Source organism: Zootoca vivipara, chromosome 1, assembly GCF_963506605.1.
Source record: "Zootoca vivipara chromosome 1, rZooViv1.1, whole genome shotgun sequence".
Classification (NCBI taxonomy): domain Eukaryota; kingdom Metazoa; phylum Chordata; class Lepidosauria; order Squamata; family Lacertidae; genus Zootoca; species Zootoca vivipara.
In genome coordinates, this window is record NC_083276.1 from 9,432,631 (window position 1) to 9,453,127 (window position 20,497).

The window sequence follows — 20,497 nt, forward strand, 5'->3', positions numbered from 1 at the left end:
CAAAGGCAGTAGCACGCGCTTTGCCGAGCTCCAACCCGGCGGCAGGATGCGGCAAGAGCTGCAGCACGCGCTGCGCCCCAACCCGGCGGCGGGACCCGGCAAGAGCCGCAGCGTGCACCGCTTGGAGCCCTGACCCGGCGGGACCCAGCAGCGTGCCCTGCTGAAGCGCCAACAAAGCGCGCAGCAGCGCAGCAGCAGCAACAGCCAGTTCCAGGCGCCAAGCCGCAGCAGAAAGAGGAGGTAATTTAAAAAAAATAAGACACCCCCGAAAATAAGCCATAAGCTTATTTTCTTGAGTAAAATAAATATAAGATAGTGTCTTAAAATGTGAGAAACACGGTACTTGCTTGAAGGAACCTCCAGCCTGCCTGCATGTATGATGAGGCCCACCCAGGCCTCAGAGATTGGTCCACCTTTCCCATGCCTGATGTCATCTAAGACGTCAGGAGCAAAAAACAGGCATTCCCAGCCTGCGGCCCTCCAGATGTTTTGGCCTACAACTCCCATGATCCCTAGCTAACAGGACCAGTGGTCAGGGATGATGGGAATTGTAGTCCAAAACATCTGGAGGGCCAAAGGTTGGGGATGCCTGGCTTAAAACATAAGCTAAATGTGGAGAAAAAGCAGGTATGTGCTTTCAAGTGTCCTCCCAATTCTCTCTGCATCAGAAAGACGGTGCTTTTTGAATTTGGCGCCTTATTCTGTTGCCCTCCCAATCCTTTCCTTTGAAGTCGGATCACCTGATAGTATGGTGACGTTGCAGGAGATTGACCTGTGGGTGGGCTCATCAGTCAGCATGGCCTGCCGTGGAGTCTGCCAACCACATCCTGTTCTCTACCTGGCTTAAAGGGAAGTTGCAGCTTCAATATCCCTTGCATATCTAGTCCTTCTGCAATCAAGATCAATAGTAATATCACTGGTAGCCTGAGGAGAAGTTCCCAGAAGCCTGGGGTTTATTTTGTAGTGTGTCTATTACAGAAGCTCATCCATCCATTGCCGATTCGCAAACCTGCAACATGGGGGGTTAACTGTGCTGCAAGAGACACGAGTGATCAAGGTTTGCGCAAGGAAGAGAAATGCTCCCATCCACCATCCAAATACAAGATCTACTGGATTCTGTACCATGAGAATGAATGAATGAATGAATGAATGAATGAATGAAACCCCAGCAGGTGAGCAGTCACAGGTATAAAAGCAATCATTTCGTAAAGGGAAACCTATCAGAGTGTTCACAAGATGGGAGGATGAACGTGCAGAGGGCAAGAGTTTGTCAAAACACAAATGTGCTACTCAGCTTCCAAAAAGAAAATTGGTTGCACGCACATGCAATTGAGAATGCTGCACACTCCAGAGGTCAGCTGCGAAAACAATTGGGCAGAGGCAGACACCTTGCTGGAGCCAAGCTCCTTTCAATGTAACACCTCTTCTTCATCACACCTGAACCAAACCTGCCTTTCCTTAGGAACAGGGGAAATTGCCTTACTCTAACTCAGGGGTTGCCAACCTGGTCCCCACTGCCCATTAGTGGGCGTTTCAGGATTCTAGGTAGGGGGTTCTACGGCACAAGCTGAATCCACCTTCCATCGAGCACTGGTGGGCGGTAAGGAAATTTTACCATCAAGGAAGATGCATTAGTGGGCGGTAGGTATAAAAAGATTGACTACCCCTGCTCTAACTCCTGGGAATCCTATATAATGAAGTGAAAGTGTCTCTGCGTCCAGTCCCTGTGTCTGTGGGATTGCGCTACTGCGCATGTGCCCCACGGACAGCCGTTGGGACTTGGAGCGCAGAGACTTCGGACGGGATAAACCAGGACGTGAGAGAGATTGCATGCTTGCATATACACAACCATACAAAAAAAAGTGTGTGGCTTCCCCTTGCCTCTGCTGCGCTACGGAAGGATCTCTCTCTTTCCTCCTGGTTTCTTCTCCGTTAGAGGGGAAGGAGAGGAGGCAGGCGTGTGCCGGCAAAAGGGAAAGGGAGGGTAGGTGGGTGTGGATAGAGAGAGAGCGCGAGCTGCGAGTGAGGGGCGAAAGCAGGAGAGCGGGCGGGCGGGCGCACCTGCGGGGGAAGGGGGAATTAGTCCCTGGAAGAGTGTGTGGATTTGGGGGGGGGGTTGAAGGGCTGCTGCAACTGGGACCAGCGAGGGGAGAGAGAAAAGAGGAGTAGAAAAAAGAGGGTGGGAAATGGGGAGGGAGAGAGGAAGCTGAGGAGGCAGCTGGCTGGGGCGGGGGGGGGGGAAGGGACTGAGTGAGGGGCTGAGGTGGTGGCGGTGGGTGAGTCATCGGGGGGGAACCCCGCTAATTAATTCTAGCACCCGTTAATTTAACGGGCTTCATGATACTAGTATTGGTATGTTATACCATAGAGAAATTGTGGCAGCGACCAGAACGCCTGTAGCACTTGGGGGGGGAGGGGAACAACCTTCAATCTTTCTAATTCCCTTTAACTTTTGCATATGGTTTGAGTTCCGTCCCATATAAGACCAACCAGTTTGGGGGGGCTTTGATAAGTTGTCCCATTAACCCGGGTTTTGATGTTTTGATAATGCAACTGGTTGCTTTAGGAAGGCCTTCCTGCAGCTTCTCTGATGGGCACGGCGCAGATTTCCCCAGCATGCTCAGACCGAAACTTTAAAAATAGACTGGCAAATTAATGCTTCCATAAATGGACGACAACCCCTTGAGACACAGGTTGTGGGATTATTCCAGAAGAGGGTTTTCTTCCCCCTTTCCTACTTGGATAAGCACAGCATGTAGAGCTTTAATCGGAGACCAGAGCCTTACTATGAATAATTTGGCACTAGATAGGCTTCTCTGAAACACAGAGAGCACTGCAGGCAGCAGGCAGGCTCCTACCACTGTGGCAAAGGCTGACTTGTTATGGGCCAAAGAAAGTTAAGCCTCTCAACAGCATGCAAGGCATCAAGGGGCAGGATTCAGCCAGTTACCCTAGTAGAACTTTTAGCTGTAACTTATCGCTAAAACTTTAACTTTTAGGGTAACTTTTTTCTGCTTCCATTCCCTGCATGCCCGCTATATCTGCCCCGAGGGTTCCCTCAATTCATCGCAGTAACATAAAGTATTGCCTTCTTTATTATTTAAGTATTGTTACTATTGTTTGCCATTGTTTATGCGGCTGGTACGCTTTTCTTTGTTTTGCTTTTCCATGGATGTGATATTACATATTAACATCATTCCCCATGACAGCTGGGATAGCTCAGTCGGTACAGTGCGAGACACTTAAATCTCAGGGTCCGGGGTTCAAGCCCCACCTTGGGCAAAAGATTTCTGCTTTGCAGGAGGTGGGACTGGATGACCCTCCAAGTCTACAATTCCCCCCTCCCCTGCTTTTCCTCTTATGGTATTATGTACTATATATTTTTATTTGCTGTGAGTCACTTGGAGACCTTCGGGTGACAAGCGGCTAGTAAGCTTCATATAAATAAACTAAAATAAAAATAAATCCAAGAACTTCTGCAATTCATTTTATTCCTCCCCTAGGAGTTAGGGGAGCCAGTTTCTATGCCAGCTCAGATCTTTAAACAATGGCTTGCTCTTCATGCAGCCGCTTTCTAGATGCTAAGGTGCATGGGGAAATGCTAATGTAGTTGGTGCAGCCATCTGTGGTTGCAGCCACCTTCCTGCTAAGTGAGGCACTTCCTGGAGAAATGCAAGGAAAGTCTTACATGCAAAAAGGAAGGTTGGAGCGGCTGAGGAGGTGAGGGTGACTGACACTGCTAAATATGGGGGGTCCTCTTGTATGTCTGCCACAACATCAGTCCTTGCCGATTTTTTTTAATCATTAAACATTCCGCTGCGCAACATGCAGATGCTTGTCCTCCACGGATCTGAATCGTTTCCAGCTACAGCACCGTAAGTTCACTGTCTCTATACAAGAATGGGTGGTATCCACCCAGAGCATCATCTTTTAATGCATGTTTCTACATAACATGGTTCTCAAAACTTGTTCATGTCCACTGTGATTGCCACGTTTGTTCTTTGACAGATTCAGCACAACTCTTTGGGCAGGTTAGCTTCAATCCTAGGCATGTCTGTGACATAGGAAGCTGCCTTATAACAACTGAAGGAGCATCTCCAGCCACATCATTCGGCTCGGACACTGAGGTCCAGACATCTGAAGGCAGTCCTATATCAGGGCGTTTTTATTGTTTGAGGTTTGATTGTGTTTTTATATGTTGATGGAAGCTGCCCAGAGTGGCTGGGGCGACCCAGTGTCAGGGGCTGGTCTGGTTGGGAGGATTGGGTAATGCAGTCGCAGGGAGATCAGCTCCTAACATTACCCCCCCCCCCCCGGCCGCTTCCAGCATTTCCAGAAGCAGAGACACAGGCATACTCAGAAGCTGCACAGTTGAGGGAGGAGTTACCCAGCTAGGAGATAGTAGCTAAGCAACCAGAAGGGAGGGAGCAGCTGGGTGATACATCAATAGAGAGTGGGGGGGAGCCCCTCCTTCCCCCCTCCCCAAACTTGGAGGTCCAAGCGTGTCAGAGAACAAAGGAGACGTGGGATGGAGGGACTTCCCTTCGGCACACTTCTTGCTTTGGAAGTGAGGAGTCAGAGTAGGGAACCAATATCCCTGTGGAGGGTTGCCTGTTTGTGCTTGTAACATAATGCTGTAATAAAAGGACTATAACTCTACCAAATGCTCATTAATTGTTATCGGTGAGCTACCAGAGAGGGGAATGCCAATACTTGACACCCAGTCAGATGGGAAGAAGAAGAAGAAGAAGAAGAAGAAGAAGAAGAAGAAGAAGAAGAAGAAGAAGAAGAAGAAGAAGAAGAAGAAGAAGAAGAAGAAGAAGAAGAAGAAGAACGCTGCAGCAGAGTCAAACCAGAGGTCCATCTAGCTCAGTATTGCCTACACTGACTGGCAGCAGCTCTCCAGGATTTTAAGCAGGTGCTTCTCCCAACCTTCCCTGGGGATGCCGAGAATTGAACCTGGGCCCTTCTGCCTGTACACTGCCACTGAGCTATGGCCCTTCTCCAGAAGTTCAGAGGTTAAGCACCATTGAGTTCAGTGGGATGTCCTCTCATGTAAATGTATATAGGATTGCAAACCTAAGGTTGACGTCTTTCTATTTTACCTGGCCATTTTCCAGAGGTGACACACTGTCTTCCCACTCAAAATGCACCACAGTTGGGGCGTGTGGAATCCCTCAAATGCTGAGCCCAACCCAAAGCCACTTAAAAGCTGACAAGTCAAGCAGATGAAGTTGTCTGAAGAGGTCCAGTGAGCGACGATCTCCGACACCATGTACTTGACAACTGCCAACATCGTGTCTGCTGTATGTATGGCAATAGCAAAGTTCATCGCACAGCAAGCAACCGTCCACATGCCTGCTTTTGTGACGCCATTGCCATATGGATAAGGAAAGGGAAATGTCAGTTCATCCCACCCACCACCGTGCTGATCTACAGATCCCCAAAGGGAGGTAAATTTAGGCTGCACGGCTTTTTCAATCTTCTTTAAATACAAGAGAAGTTCAGGGGCGCAAGCAATAGCCAACAAGCATTGCAGTATTTCTGTCCGAGGGGATGGAGCTGGCTCAAGTCTGCAGGAAGCCAAACTTGGATCTGTACCGTGGAGGGAACGTTCTTCAACCCAGATTCTTCGGAGGTCAATTGTAGGAGCCAGAACCTGAAATGCTGTAGGCAGAAGATACAGCTGTACTGACAGTGGAAAAGCACGAGTCAAGACCGCTGTTCTACCTAGCTGAGTATTCTTGATTTTTACAGGCACTAGCGTTGACCTTTAAAGCCCTAAATGGCCTCAGCCTTTTATACCCAAAGGAGCGTCTCCACCTCCATTGTTCAGCCCGCATACTGAGGCCCAGCTCCGAGGTCCTTCTGGCAGTTCCCTCACTGCAAGAAGTGAAGCTATAGGGAAACAGGCAGAGGGCCTTCTCGGTGGTGGCGCCCGCCCTGTGGAACGCCCTCCCGTCAGATGTTAAGGAAATAAAGAACTATCTGAATTTTAGAAGACATCTGAAGGCTGCCCTGTTTAGGGAAGTTTTAAATGGCTGAGGTTGTATCGTGTTTTTAGTATTTTGTTGGGGTGGGTGCATGGGGAGAAAAGAGGGAAGGAAAGACTAATTGCACAGCTGAAGGTTTATGCTAACAGATTGACTGTGATGGATATTGCCTAGAATACAAAATGCACAAAACTGCTTTCGTTTTTGAAAACTAAGCTTTGGCAAGTCGGGAAAAATTGGAGAGTTGGTTACAGAAACCACACACACAGTAGTAAACAAAAGGATTTTTTTTATTATTTCCTAGCCTTGATCTGTTATTCTTACTGTCAGCATCAATCCAGAAAGAAAAGAAACTATATTTTAAAAAATCAGCAACACCTGTTTACTGCCAAGTGACGGGGAGAAACATACAAGACACAGTCCTGGTTTCAAACTGGTGCCAGCTCTCGGGGTGGGGGTGGGGGTGGGGGAGAGACCACCAATCAGTGCCTGTTTCCAGCCTTGACAGATCATCGTATTAAGTAAATCTGGGTATCGTACACAACTTCAAAGCAACGATGTGCCTACAAAATCAGCCACATGAATCCATGTATCATTTACAAAATAAGTAATTTCAATGGGTCTATTTTTCAAGAAAGATTCCACCTAAACATTAGGAAGAACTTCCTGACAGTAAGAGCTGTTCGGCAGTGGAATTTGCTACCAAGGAGTGTGGTGGAGTCTCCTTCTTTGAAGATCTTTAAGCAGAGGCTTGACGGCCATATGTCAAGAATGCTTTGATGGTGTGTCCTGCTTGGCAGGGGGTTGGACTGGATGGCTCTTGTGGTCTCTTCCAACTCTATGATTCTATGATTCTTCTAGAACATTTTCTCTAATAATAATCAGTTTTTGAAGATCCATAGCTTCAGATTCCAGACTTTTATTTTTATATCCATGGATTTCAGGGAACTGATAGTTTGCAGAGATTGAAACAAACTACCTTGTGTCTTGATGTGATACGCAGTGCTAAAGTTAGTTAGCAATTCCCAGTTTTCGGTTCCTCATCCGGACCAAAGTTTGAAAAACAACTCATTCAGAAGAGGAACTAAAAAGGGAATGAGCGAATTAGCTATGATCAGAGTAGATCCAGTAAAATCAACGGGCTTAAGTAATTTCAATGGGTCTATTTTTCAGTAAGATTTAGTTGGGCATCACCCAATATGCCCCAAGACCTCAAAATAATGGTTGCACTACCAAAAATCATAAACTTCCATGCCTGGTAAGACTCCCCTCCAAGATCCACAATAAATGTCTCCAGTCATAACAGTCATACGTTTGCACAATGCTTATAAATGCACAATGGCCTCTGATAACAAATAAGGAACTGGGTGTGTGCGCCCCCAAATCATGGGAACCATGTATTCAGCTTGTAGTATTTCCAAATAGTTCCCTTCCCACCTGCAGGAAATGGATGAAATCGGAAGCAGGCAAGAACTACAACATCCATTAGCTGCAGCAAATGCTCAGGGGTGATTGGAGGTCACAGGCTAGTCCCCAGCCCCAGCCCAAAATTAGAGAGATGCTGTGTGTGTCCAGTGTGCCTTGTGTGACAAATATCAAGTTTCACAGAACTGAGGGGGTGCAGAAGGGAACTTTCTCATCTTGCCATTCTCAGTTTGTCCCTTATGCCTCTTTTAGTAGGCTTATCTCCCTCTTCCTCCACTCCCCGTGACTTCCGGCATTGTTTTAAGAAAATTCCATCTTTAGCAAAATATAATTCGGGCTGTTGGGATCTAGAGAGCAATGTTTGAACAAGCCTGTCATAAGCAGCCTCAGACAAAAGAATGATGCCTTTTAATTTGCTTGGCAGGCTTCTCATATCGAGGCACCGATCCCGTGCCAACTTTGCTGGAAGTTGGGGTCCCCACGGACACAGAGAGGATATTTTCCGAGTAAACAAGGTCACGGCTGTCGAGCTGCACACATCAAATACCTGCAAGGAACTCACCCCCCCCCAAAAAAAGTGTTGCAGCTTTTCGAAAGGTCAACTCTCTACGAGTGGAAACTGCAGCACCCAAAAGACCAACTAATTTATTATGGCATAAGCTTCCGTGCGTGATGAAGCAGACCTTAGTCCATGAAACATTATGCCATAATAAATTAAGGCTTCAAGGTGCTGCGGGACTTATTTCCCCCCTGAAACGGGCTAAGGCAGGTACCCTTCTGGAATCACTTTCAGGTAGGGGCCTCCTCACTCCCCATCGCCGCCGCCGCCTCTTTACAAAGATGTCCGTTTTTTCTTGCTCTTGAAAGTGTGCTGGTGAACTCTCAGCCGCTGATGAACGGAGGAAGCAGTCTTCATAGAAGTCTTCTTTCCAAAGGCTTTCCCCACAGCTCCAGGTTTCCATAGCAACAACTGCGCATCCTCCCCTCCGGTCAGCAAAGAATCATCTGCCCCGTTCCAGCAGAAAGAGCGGATGGGAGCAGAGTGCCCCTCGTGAAGGACTCCTACAGAACTCAGGCCACCAACCCCACAGTCCAGGAGGCAGATGCTTCCTGTTGACGTTCCCCCAACGACAACCAACTTGTCCATCGTTTCATGGTACAAGCCACCGATTAAGTAGTCCAGCTTGGTGCTACCTCCACTTCCCGCTTCTCGGGCATCTGGAACATGCAGCAATGTGACTGGCTCCTCAGTCTCCAGCTGGGCAAGGTCCCATCGACAAAACCCTTCGTTGTGCGTCGTGCAATAGACCTGCCGGTAATCTTTACCGGACCACCCAACGGAACTGACCGACGAGTCAGAGTTGCAGGTAGCAACCAGCGCATCTTCTTCACTGTCCTTGTTAATGTCAAAAACGTTCACCAGCCCGTCGGTTGACCCAGAAACTACCAGGTTCTGTTTGATGGGGTGAAAACGAATTTTGGTGATGTCATCGTTGTGGGTCTCCGAGTAGAAGCCCAGAGGCTCTTTGCTGGAAGCTACACTACCTGTGCCGCTCCGGGCGTCCCAGAAGGCCATGAAAACATCGTCCCCCACTTTCTCTGTTCCAGCGCAGACTATGAGGTCGTTGCAGCTTATGTCAAAGCTAATGAAGACATTTGAAAGGGAGCCACGGAACAACTGCGCTGGCCCTGCAGTCGCCAGGCGCGTATCCCAGGATTTCACTGTTCCGTCGCTGCAAGCGGAGAACAACACACTTTCACACGTGTGTGCGAATCGGACGCCGCTGAGCAGACCGGGGCGGCTGCTATATTCCCGCAGCAAAGTGAGCGCCTCTCTGTCGTAAACCCTGATTGATTTATCGGAACACGAAACGGCCACCAGCTGGCTCCCTCCGCTCCTTGAAATATCCAAGTCCAACAGGTAAGTGGGGTCTTCTGCCAGTGCACACCGTTTTGCTATTTGGAGACTGGAAAACTGCTCCTTGATCTTCTCCATAGCAACTGCGACTAAAAGGGCATCCTCAAGAAGGTAGAGGTCTGGAAAATAGAAATAAGACCAAATTAAATAAAGCCTCCGCTGTTAATCCTTTCAAGAGCACTTTTCGTCACAAGAAAGGTTCCACTAGTGGTTTAAATCAAGGGTAGTCAGCGTGTTTGTGCTTGAGAGCTGTTCTTACTATCCTGGCAGTGGTTTTGAGGATGGGGGGAGCATTGCGCTCTGGAAACTGACCTTTTCGAGTGCCACAATAAAGTTGGTGTCATCCATCAGTTTGGAGTTATGTCCTCTGAGGGATAGCCAGGGCATTATAAACAAAATCCAACAGAGATAGATATCAACACTTTCAAGCATGCCATCTCTCATTTCTTCCCCTTACGCTTGAGGTTTGGAGCAAACTTTAACCAGAGCCTGAATGAAATTGCCCAGAGCCTTTTATGGGCCAGATGAAATTGGCCATCCCTAGTTTACAAGTCAGCGTAGAAGTAAATACTCCTAAAGGCCAGTTTTAAAACACTGCTAAGACCTGGGTAAGAATAAAACCAACACAACACAATGCAACCCAAATCATCATCAGCATAACATCTCCATTCGATAAAAGATGATGTACTACTAGCAAACCACGCAGGCAAAGACAAGCCAACTGACATCACTGTGACGCCAGGTGATTGACAGGTGGGGTAGCCCCACCTGCCCGTCCCTAAGGTACATCCAGCCAAATGTTCCTTCAGTTTCCATTCAGAAGAAAAAGAAGTGATGAAGCCATCAGGCATTTGAGGAGCATTTCCCTGGACTTCCTCAAGAGACATTGTGGAGATCTGGAAGGAGAACACATCTGGAGCTCTTCCAGGTTACTATTGTATAAATCTGCATTTATGTTTCTTTTTTTAAAAAGTCATTTCCACATTTTCTGGGGCAATGTTTACATGTCCTTGCCATCGGAGGGCACCGCCTTCCAGAGGAAAGGGCAGCACCCCACACAATGGGGTAATAACCGACGAGGGTGTATTTTTGTCGACTGCCACATCTCATTAAGTCGCGCCGCGGACATGTGGCAAAATGTCAGCTGGAGAAAACGGAACCCTACCTCTCGTTAGGAATGCCCGGCTGAAGGTTAAACAAACAACCCAGGCAGAGAGTCCAGGGTGTAGCCAGAGGCTCTTCCTCTTTGGAAGAGGAAGCCGCTGCGAGACTTTTGATGGGAAGAGTTTCAATAGGAGGCAAGAGAAGGCCCTTCCCCCCTCTACCTACCGGGTCACATTTATGGAAGAAGTAGGGAAGTCGTGATCTTCCATGCACAATGGGAAATTAAGAGCTGGGAGGCAGCCAGCTGCAGACATTGTCGGGGCAGATGGGAAGCCTGCAAACGCAGGACCTGCTGTTTTCACCTATTAAATCCAAGGCGATTAATCCCAGGGTTGTTAATAGCTCGACTCCCCTTTTGCCTGCATTTCCCCCCCAACCTTCATATACATCAAGTTTTTCTGGGCAAAGTGCAGTTTCTGGATGTTATGAGAGAGGGAGTAGGTGGCTGTGTCAGGGAAATAATACATGGCAAAGGGTTAATGGCTCACGTTCAGTCCTCAGACCAGACAGGGCGAGGTTAGAATCATAGAGTTGGAAGAGACCACAAAGGCCATCCAGTCCAACCCCCTGCCAAGCAAGAAACACCATCAAAGCATTCTTGACATATGCCTGTCAAGCCTCTGCTTAAAGACCTCCAAAGAAGGAGACTCCACCACACTTCTTGGCAGCAAATTCCACTGTCGAACAGCTCTTACTGTCAGGAAGTTAAACTGCACCCAGAGTCCCAACTCTGGGTCCTGGTCCTTTGGCCCAATGTCCGACCGTTGAGTCGAGCACCTCACTTCAGCAACCTCTATCCCACAAATCGTGGGCAGCGGCGAAACCAGCTGCCCCTCCCGTTGTTGTTGGGACTGCGATTCCCAACAGCCCCCAGCATGGCCAATGGGCATGGATGATGGAAGTTGTAGTCCAACAATACTGGCTTAAATACTGCTTTTCACACACACACACACCCCGCTTTTCCCCTTTGTTTCAATCAGACTATCATCGAATCAGGAGGGAACTCAAAGGTCATCCATCACAAGATTAAGGAAGGTACATGCAGCACTCAACCATGGGACCAAACAAGCCTCTCTCTGCCACGGACAGAGCCATGTTCAGAGGTCAACCAATTTGGGATTTCCCGGAAAGGTACCCAGAATGCACTGCCATTATTTGCATATGTATAGAAAAGCGGGTATCAATAACTTCCTACAGAAAAACCGCTGGATATTGAGCGGGAGAGGCCGGGGGGGGGATCAAAGTGAACCTGAAGCCGCTGTAGCAGCATGCCCTCCCCAAATATTATTGTGGTGGAATTTTGCTCACTGTGGCTTGTAGAGGTGTCTCGGGCAACTGGGTAGGGTGTGAGCCTAAGGACTTTTTTTAAAGGGCTTCTGCCCTCCCTAGCCCAGCCCTCGCCTCTGCCCGCTGGAGCAGGAGTGAGGCTTTTTACCAGGCGCCTCCCAAGCCTCGTATGGCGGTGGGGCGGTTTGCCATGCGCATGTGTGTTGTGTATGATGCATGTGTGCTGCGTATGATCATGCGTTGTGTGTGGTGACGCCCTGCCCCCAGGTGCTGGAGCAACTTAATCTGCCCCTGCAGACTTCCACCCAAGTTGGGGGCTAGGACCATCAGCTTGTCTCTCTCACCACAGCCCAGCTGAACTCCCACCATGGCAGAGAAGCCAAGCTGCTCTGTCAAACCATGGCCAGGTCTCTTGTCTTGGAGAGGGAACGGCGTCCCCTTCCACTCTGTTGCCTCTCCTGAAGTCATAATGAAATAAATACCGTAAACCAACTATCCTCATTTCAAAGAAACTATGGTTTGTATGGATGGACATGACATGTGAAACCGTGGTTAGAGGTAAAATTTGCTCCAAAGAGATGCAAAGCTTAGCTTTCAGTTTGCAAACCACGGTTCACAGGGAGAAGATGATACACCAGGGAGAAGACCTCGAAATGTTGCACCGGGTGACTAGAAGAATTAATTGGAATTCAATATTTGATTACTGATTGCAAAAAGTAGCGTTTGAAATGCCATTTTCTCCAAGAGTATATTGGAGGTGATAAAGGACTATAAAACCTTCCATGGCAGGCTTGAAATATCGGTCCGCGTAACTTTTAATGCTACTGGGATATAGATATAGATGTTCAGTCTTTGACACACTAGTTATAAACAGCATTTCTTAGGCTAAAGAGAGATCCGTGAGTCATTTAAATCCTACAAGGTTTTCAAAAATAGACACCGGTGATTCATGAATTACATTCTTCCTCCTCCCAGAGACTCTTTTGGCAACGATGCAGTTTTCACAATGGTTGCCATCTCCTGAGAGCAAGGCCGCTGCGGTAAGTAACCGCTGGAGAGCAAACCCCACGCAAAGCAGTGGTGTCGTCATATTTATGCCAAGCATGGCTTGCGTCTGCCTGCGTCGAGCCACCAAGACCAGAGAGAAAGCAAAGATCTTTGCTTTCTCTCCTGCTGTCTCTCACTCTCCCTCACCATCACTGCTGCTAAAAAAACAACCTCTTCCCTGTTTCTACTGCTACCACTTCGTCCTGGCTTTTTAGTGTCTGCCCTGGGGATCTCACTATTTTCGGCGCATCATTTCCAAGTTTCTAGTCCTTAAGGGCTCTCCCAACCTACTAACGACACCCATGTATCGCATAGGAGCACAGGAACCCGATGCAAAGTCAAGCCATTATTAGTTCACCAAGTTCAGTGTTGTCTACCGTGTTGAGAAGCCGTTTCCTAGGGTTTCAAGACAGGAAATTCCGCCACCCCACCCCCAACTGGAGGTACTGGGAATGAAACCTAGGACCTTCTGCATGCAAAACAGATGTTGTACTCCTAAGCTACAGACCATCTCCAGGTGCAGAGACAAGCCAATGCGTCTGGAGGAGGTAGAACAAGGCATGTCACTGGGAGAAATCATAAGGGGGTTTGGGCTGGGTGTTCATCAGTATGCGGATGATACCCAGCTCTACCTCTCTTTCAAATCAGAACCAGTGAAGGTGGGGAAGGTCCTGTGTGAGTGCCTGGAAGCGGTTGGAGGATGGATGGCAGCTAACAGATTGAGGTTGAATCCTGACAAGACAGAAGTACTGCTTGTGGGGGACAGGAGGCGGGCAGGTGTGGAGGACTCCCTGGTCCTGAATGGGGTAACTGTGCCCCTGAAGGAGCAGGTGCGCAGCCTGGGAGTCATTTTGGACTCACAGCTGTCCATGAAGCCACAGGTTAATTCTGTGTCCAGGGCGGCTGTCTACCAGCTCCATCTGGTACGCAGGCTGAGACCCTACCTGCCCACTGACTGTCTCGCCAGAGTGGTGCATGCTCTAGTTATCTCCTGCTTGGACTACTGCAATGCGCTCTACGTGGGGCTACCTTTGAAGGTGACCCGGAAACTGCAATTAATCCAGAATGCGGCAGCTAGACTGGTGACTGGGAGCGGCCGCCGAGACCACATAACACCAGTCCTAAGAGACCTACATTGGCTCCCAGTACGTTTCCAAGAACAATTCAAAGTGTTGGTGCTGACCTTTAAAGCCCTAAATGGCCTTGGTCCTGTATACCTGAAGGAGCGTCTCCACCCCCATTGTTCAGCCCGGACACTGAGATCCAGCGCTGAGGGCCTTCTGGCGGCTCCCTCACTGCGAGAAGCAAAGCTACAGGGAACCAGGCAGAGGGCCTTCTCGGTAGTGGCGCCCGCCCTGTGGAACGCCCTTCCATCGGAGGTCAGGGAGATGAACAACTACCTGACATTTAGAAAACACCTAAAGGCAGCCCTGTTTAGGGAAGTTTTTAATCTGTGATATTTTAATGTATTTTGGTATTTGTTGGAAGCCACCCAGAGTGGCGGGGGAAACCCAGCCAGATGGGCAGGGTATAAATAAATAATAATAATAATAATAACTGGGCACCACAGTTCAAGAAGGATACTGACAAGCTGGAACGTGTCCAGAAGAGGGCAACCAAAATGGTCAAAGGCCTGGAAACGATGCCTTATGAGGAACGGCTTAGGGAGCTGGGTATGTTTAGCCTGGAGAAAAGAAGGTTAAGGGGTGATATGATAGCCATGTTCAAATATATGAAAGGATGTCATATAGAGGAGGGAGAAAGATTGTTTTCTGCTGCTCCAGAGAAGCGGACATGGAGCAATGGATTCCATCTTCAAGAAAGAAGATTCCACCTAAACATTAGGAAGAACTTCCTGACAGTAAGAGCTGTTCGGCAGTGGAATTTGCTACCAAGGAGTGTGGTGGAGTCTCCTTCTTTGGAGGTCTTTAAGCAGAGGCTTGACAGGCATATGTCAAGAATGCTTTGATGGTGTTTCCTGCTTGGCAGGGGGTTGGACTGGATGGCCCTTGTGGTCTCTTCCAACTCTATGATTCTAATAATGATGATGTCAATTTGCTCTGCCTCTGAAGGATGCTTTTAGCCCAGAAAAGGAGGACAGAGGCACTTGATGCCATGTAGGGCAGAGGGCCTGGCTTCTTCAAAACAGCCTCAAGGACGAATCAATGGGTCTTGGCAGACCACTTTTGGCCTGCAGGCTAGTTTCCCCCACCTTTGACCTAAGCCATGCATTCAGCAGAATAGGCCACTGCTTTTCCATGGTAGTCCGGAAGCGAAGCCTGCACTTCCTGATTACGGAAAAGAATAATTTGAAGCTCTTGAGTGCTTTGCGAAAATGCAGACGCCGAGCATTTCAGCACTGGACTATTTCAAGCAAAGAGCCACCAAAACGAGAGGTAAAACAGTCCCAAGGTTGGGAGCAACAGCTCAAAGCAAACTCCAGAAAACAATTCTTATTTAAAAATAAGTCTTGAGTGTGACTCATTTTCTGCATTTAATCATTTCTCTGGCTAGGCCTTCCATCTCTCTCGCAATTCCCACACTAATGCACATGTGTTACTTTAGAAGCCAGGTTTCCATGGCAATAGGACCTGAAGATGCAACGCAATTGGCAGCCAATTTGCTCGGCACCTCTGGAATCCGTCTTGGGGGAAAGGAAGATCTTTATGCCTTCGAAGAACAGAGATGTGCCCAGAAACGGCTTCCAGCCCGAAGGACAGCGAAGACCAAATGTATCATTAATTGCAGGCCCACCTTTTTAGGCTGATTTCAAACTCAGAGCGACTCACAAATGAAAATATTGTTCTGATAATGAATGCAGGTGCTGAGCGCTGACCGGCTTGGAGTCCGAACAGGAACTCTGCAAATCAAGAGAGAGGCACCAGCATACTTAGAAGGCATGCAGGGAAGTAAACCCAAGGGTTACAGAAGTGCAAAAAGAAATCACCCGTTTTTAAAACAAACGTAAGGTGGCAAGAAGCCCAATGAGGACTGAAAATGATTGGTAGTCCTGAAATGTTAAGTGACCATAGGAAAAGAAAAAAAGGATGACTGGGGTGGGGACGGAGTAGTCTGCTGAAAAATAGCCTTTCTAAATTGCAGGGGTTGGACTAGATGACCTGTAGGGTCCCTTCCAACAATTCTACAATTCTGTTTTTCTATCCAAAGCACTTTGCATGCATTATCTAGTCACAATTCTTATGTCCCTGCAAGGTAAGTGAGTATTATTACCCCCATATTTCTGATGGGCAGACTGAGGCCGAGAGACAGGGGCTTGCCTGAAGGCCACCTAATGAATTCCTGGCAGAGGTGTGATTAAGACCAGGGACTTCCCGATTCACAGCTCGGACATTTTAAGCCACCGCTCTGCACCTCCTGGTCTCTAACACCAGCAACAAAAAGGACCGAGCAAAATTTTAAAACGGTCGCAATGATGAAGCTAGATAAACAAAAACAACAGGGAAAACAGAATCCTAAGAAAGGAAACGGCAAAGGCAGACTAAGGGTGATATCCAACGTAGCACTATGTTAAACTACAGCATGCTTGTTCCACTGGCAAAATGTTCTGCACTGGGGGGTGGGGGGACGTTGCTATGAACTTTGGTGCACACAAGATATTGGTTACACGGCAAGCTTCTGCTGGTGCAACTGTTACACTGGGTTCGTAAGCTGTGCAATATTAAAAACTCACTCATCCCGCTAGCGCAGGAGGTCGTGCACTAGCAGCTGAACAACGTTTTGTACAGCCCTATATAACTAACAAGGGCTCTGACTGGGGAAATGCATAAAAGCCTGTTTAGAAACAAGCAAAAAAAAGAGAGTCGGGCACAATCAAATGAATCTCTCTTGGGAGATTATTCCTTTATTTAAGCACCGCCACAGATAAAGATTCCGTCTGCTGAAAAAAGGCCTCCAACTTTTTCTGTTGGCAATGCAGTAAGGAGAGCCTCAATAACGAAGTAAAAAACTTGAGCGTGTGTGTACAATTCCTGAGATATCCCCAGATCAGTTAGGGCTGTAACGGTCAACACACTTGGAATACAACCCCCAAACCAACTGGAAGGCAATGAAATTGACCAAAAGGAAAAGATATAAATTATAAAATACTTGCTTAAGCAAAAATGTGTATCTTGTGTGTCCTTTGTGACCCTGTAAAGAAATGATCATGCTTAATTTTGGATGAGCAGTCGCTGCTCTAAGCAACAATCATTAAGCCCCATTTATGCACATTCGATATGTGCATTGCACCGAACCCACAAGTGACCCAACAATGTCACAAAAAGGGGCAGAACATGGCAGGAACGGGGTGTTTCTCATGGTGTTCCAAATGCTGTATACGTGATTTTACTTAAACGTGTGGTGCCTTGGAACGTAATCCCTGTGTAAATCGGGAGCGGTTTGCAAAGCTCCATTTTGAATTTTGCAGTTGTCATTTTACTAGTTTTACAATATCTTACCAGTCTCAAGACATGTCACCAAGGACATGGATCTGGGTGATGAGAGCAGAATGAAACCGCTAGGAAGCAAAATATCTGGCTGAAGAGCTTCGGGATAGATGGTGCCACTATATGTATTCTTAATCATTCATAGAAAGTTTTAAGTACACAAAGCTATGCTGTCCTCCTGAAAACCCTGTAGTATGTTAATTAATGCCTGTTGTCTTGGTCGATGGAGTTTTCTTGGCAGGGATACTGGAGTGGCTTGCCAGTTCCTTCTCCAGGTGGATCACGTTTAGTCAAAACTCTCCACTATGACCTGTCCATCTTGGGTGGCCCTGCATGGCATAGCTCATAGCTTCTCCGAGTTATTCAAGCCCCTTCGCCACGACAAGGCATTGATCCATGAAGGGAGAAATATCAACAACCTCAGATATGCAGATGACACAACCTTGATGGCAGAAAGTGAGGAGGAATTAAAGAACCTTTTAATGAGGGTGAAAGAGGAGAGCGCAAAATATGGTCTGAAGCTCAACATCAAAAAAACCAAGATCATGGCCACTGGTCCCATCACCTCCTGGCAAATAGAAGGGGAAGAAATGGAGGCAGTGAGAGATTTTACTTTCTTGGGCTCCTTGATCACTGCAGATGGTGACACCAGTCACGAAATTAAAAGACGCCTGCTTCTTGGGAGAAAAGCAATGACAAACCTAGACAGCATCTTAAAAAGCAGAGACATCACCTTGCCGACAAAGGTCCGTATAGTTAAAGCTATGGTTTTCCCAGTAGTGATGTATGGAAGTGAGAGCTGGACCATAAAGAAGGCTGATCGCCGAAGAATTGATGCTTTTGAATTATGATGCTGGAGGAGACTCTTGAGAGTCCCATGGACTGCAAGAAGATCAAACCTATCCATTCTTAAGGAAATCATTCCTGAGTGCTCACTGGAAGGACAGATCCTGAAGCTGAGGCTCCAATACTTTGGCCACCTCATGAGAAGAGAAGACTCCCTGGAAAAGACCCTGATGTTGGGAAAGATTGAGGGCACAAGGAGAAGGGGACGACAGAGATGGTTGGACAGTGTTCTCGAAGCTACGAACATGAGTTTGACCAAACTGCAGGAGGCAGTGCAAGACAGGAGTGCCTGGCGTGCTCTGGTCCATGGGGTCACGAAGAGTCGGACACGACTAAACGACTAAACAACAACATATTAATTAAGTTCACTTATCAGGAGAGGCAAAGTGACTTCTCTGTGGTTAGAGGCAGCAATGCTTCTGAAAACCAGTTGCTGGAAACCATATATACCTACCCAAATCTTGAGAGTCTCTTCACAGGCTCAGATTCAGGTGCTGTAGCCAATTTAAGCAAGGTAGGCAGCTACCAAAGAGAGGGCCTTCTTAGTGGTGACACCCTTGAATGTGGAATGCCGGGGCCAGATAGGCTTTCTCTACGTGGCAACTGTGGCCACGTAGGGAGATACTGCAAATCGCATGTGCCATGAACGTGTGTGCACCTGAATGAATTCAATCGGTCTTAGGACACCTTCAATCACCACTTTTGCAGTCTGCAATTTCACATGAGCTGCTACTCACACCACTCAGGTAACAGCAGTACAGTAACTGAGACAATCGGAGCAGGGAGTCTTACACATGAGAGAGAGAGAGAAAGGCGGGGAAAACCGTATATTGCTAAGTTATCAAAATACAAAATCTATATATGTAAAATTATTTTAAAAAATACATGGGAATTTGCAGGTATTTTACACAAGGGGTAGGGAGCAATGTAAAGTGGGGGACCAGGATAGTTTCTGATACACACAGAAAGAGAAGAATAGTGCCTGCACATTTTTCATATTTCAAGTTATTATTATTCATGTCTCTGCCATGCTGTTTTATATTTTTAGCAAAAAATGTCAGCACGCTTTACAACACATTGAAACATCAAATAAAACAAGCCAGAATAAAAACTTACTGAAGAACATCAAATAGAAAGTCTAGGTTCAAAGCAACATAATTAACAGGGAATTAAATGCACATTTAACACAGCAAAGTTAACAACAACAAATCTAAAACATTTCAAAAGAAAAAAAGTTCTACTAAAACAAGAACGTTACTTTCTAAAAAAAAATGAAACCTGGGAATCTGAGAATTATAATAAAAAAAATTCCTTCAGTAGCACCTTAAAGACCAACTAAGTTTTTATTTTGGTATGAGCTTTCGTGTGCATGCACACTTCTAGTTTGAGCCCATGCACACATGAGGAACAACAAAACCAACTGCCTAGTCCTTTTCACACGTGCACAAGCCAAGGCCGGACTTCCCACACCACCGAAGTAATTTCAGGAAGGGATCGTTTTAGATACCGTTGTGAGAAATGTTTTTCTAAAAAACAAAAAAGTAGTAATAATGATGAAGGGCGGTCCAGGAATTTCTGGAAATTCGTAATGCAAAATTATTTAAATGAGCAGGGAGTATATAACTTTATTTTACTAACCCAACTTAAATAAATAATGTAATTTACAAACGAAAAGAGGGGGGAGAAATTATGCGGAACAAACAAGCAATAAACAAGACACGCACAATTCACACGTACCAAACGGAAAGACACGTGTATTACCTGGCGCAGGCGGGTTAAAGAAGAAGCGACTCCCTTCCCCGCGTGCTCTACTTTTCCTTCCTGCTCCAGCAGCGGCCTCCTCTCAGCGCAGCCCCATTGGCCGGCTGCTCATAACGCAACGACGACAACGTACTCCTGCGCTAATATGATTGGTCAAGACAGCAGCGAGGGCGTGGCTTTCCGAACGCTGTGCCCACACCGGCTATTGAGTTAAGAAAGGCAAGGGCAGCGCACGGCCAGTACTTCCGGGTTACACCAAAAAGCAGCCATTTGAGGGGCGCACGAGTGGAATGCATAGAATTTGCTCAACGACGCCCATGTGTGCTATCAGCAGCACTGCAACTCCTGCGCTTTTATTTGTAACTTGCTTTTGCTCCGTTTCTCAGCTAGATTGGTAAAGAAAAAGCGTTGTATATGCGTTATGACACTGTGACACCAGATGGCGCTGTGGAGTGCCGCCTTTCCCTACCGGATTTCCTTGCAAGAGTTTACAACGCGTTTAACTGACCTGTCCAGATCCAGCCAGGCGTCCCCGATCCTATCTTTTTGTTCTGACTTGACTCTGCCTCACATATTCGATGGCGAGCCGGAAGTGTAGTTTGTGTAGCGTC

General features: G+C 47.3%; 1 protein-coding gene across 1 annotated transcript; it reads right to left on the reverse strand.

The window, feature by feature from the left end:
• Window positions 1-6,048: 6,048 nt before the first annotated feature.
• WDR89 (WD repeat domain 89) lies at window positions 6,049-19,959 on the reverse strand. Its single transcript, XM_035104440.2, has 2 exons — window positions 19,887-19,959; window positions 6,049-9,455 (listed from the first exon to the last, which is right to left on the reverse strand). Exon 2 carries the CDS (start codon window positions 9,412-9,414, stop codon window positions 8,251-8,253), a length of 1,164 nt encoding a protein of 387 aa, XP_034960331.1. The 5' UTR covers window positions 9,415-9,455; window positions 19,887-19,959; the 3' UTR covers window positions 6,049-8,250.
• Between the last annotated feature and the right edge of the window lie 538 nt (window positions 19,960-20,497).

Excerpts from the sequence above, each read along its gene's own strand:
- WDR89 (XM_035104440.2), bottom strand. The coding sequence starts at position 9,414 with ATGGAGAAGATCAAGGAGCAGTTTTCCAGTCTCCAAATAGCAAAACGG.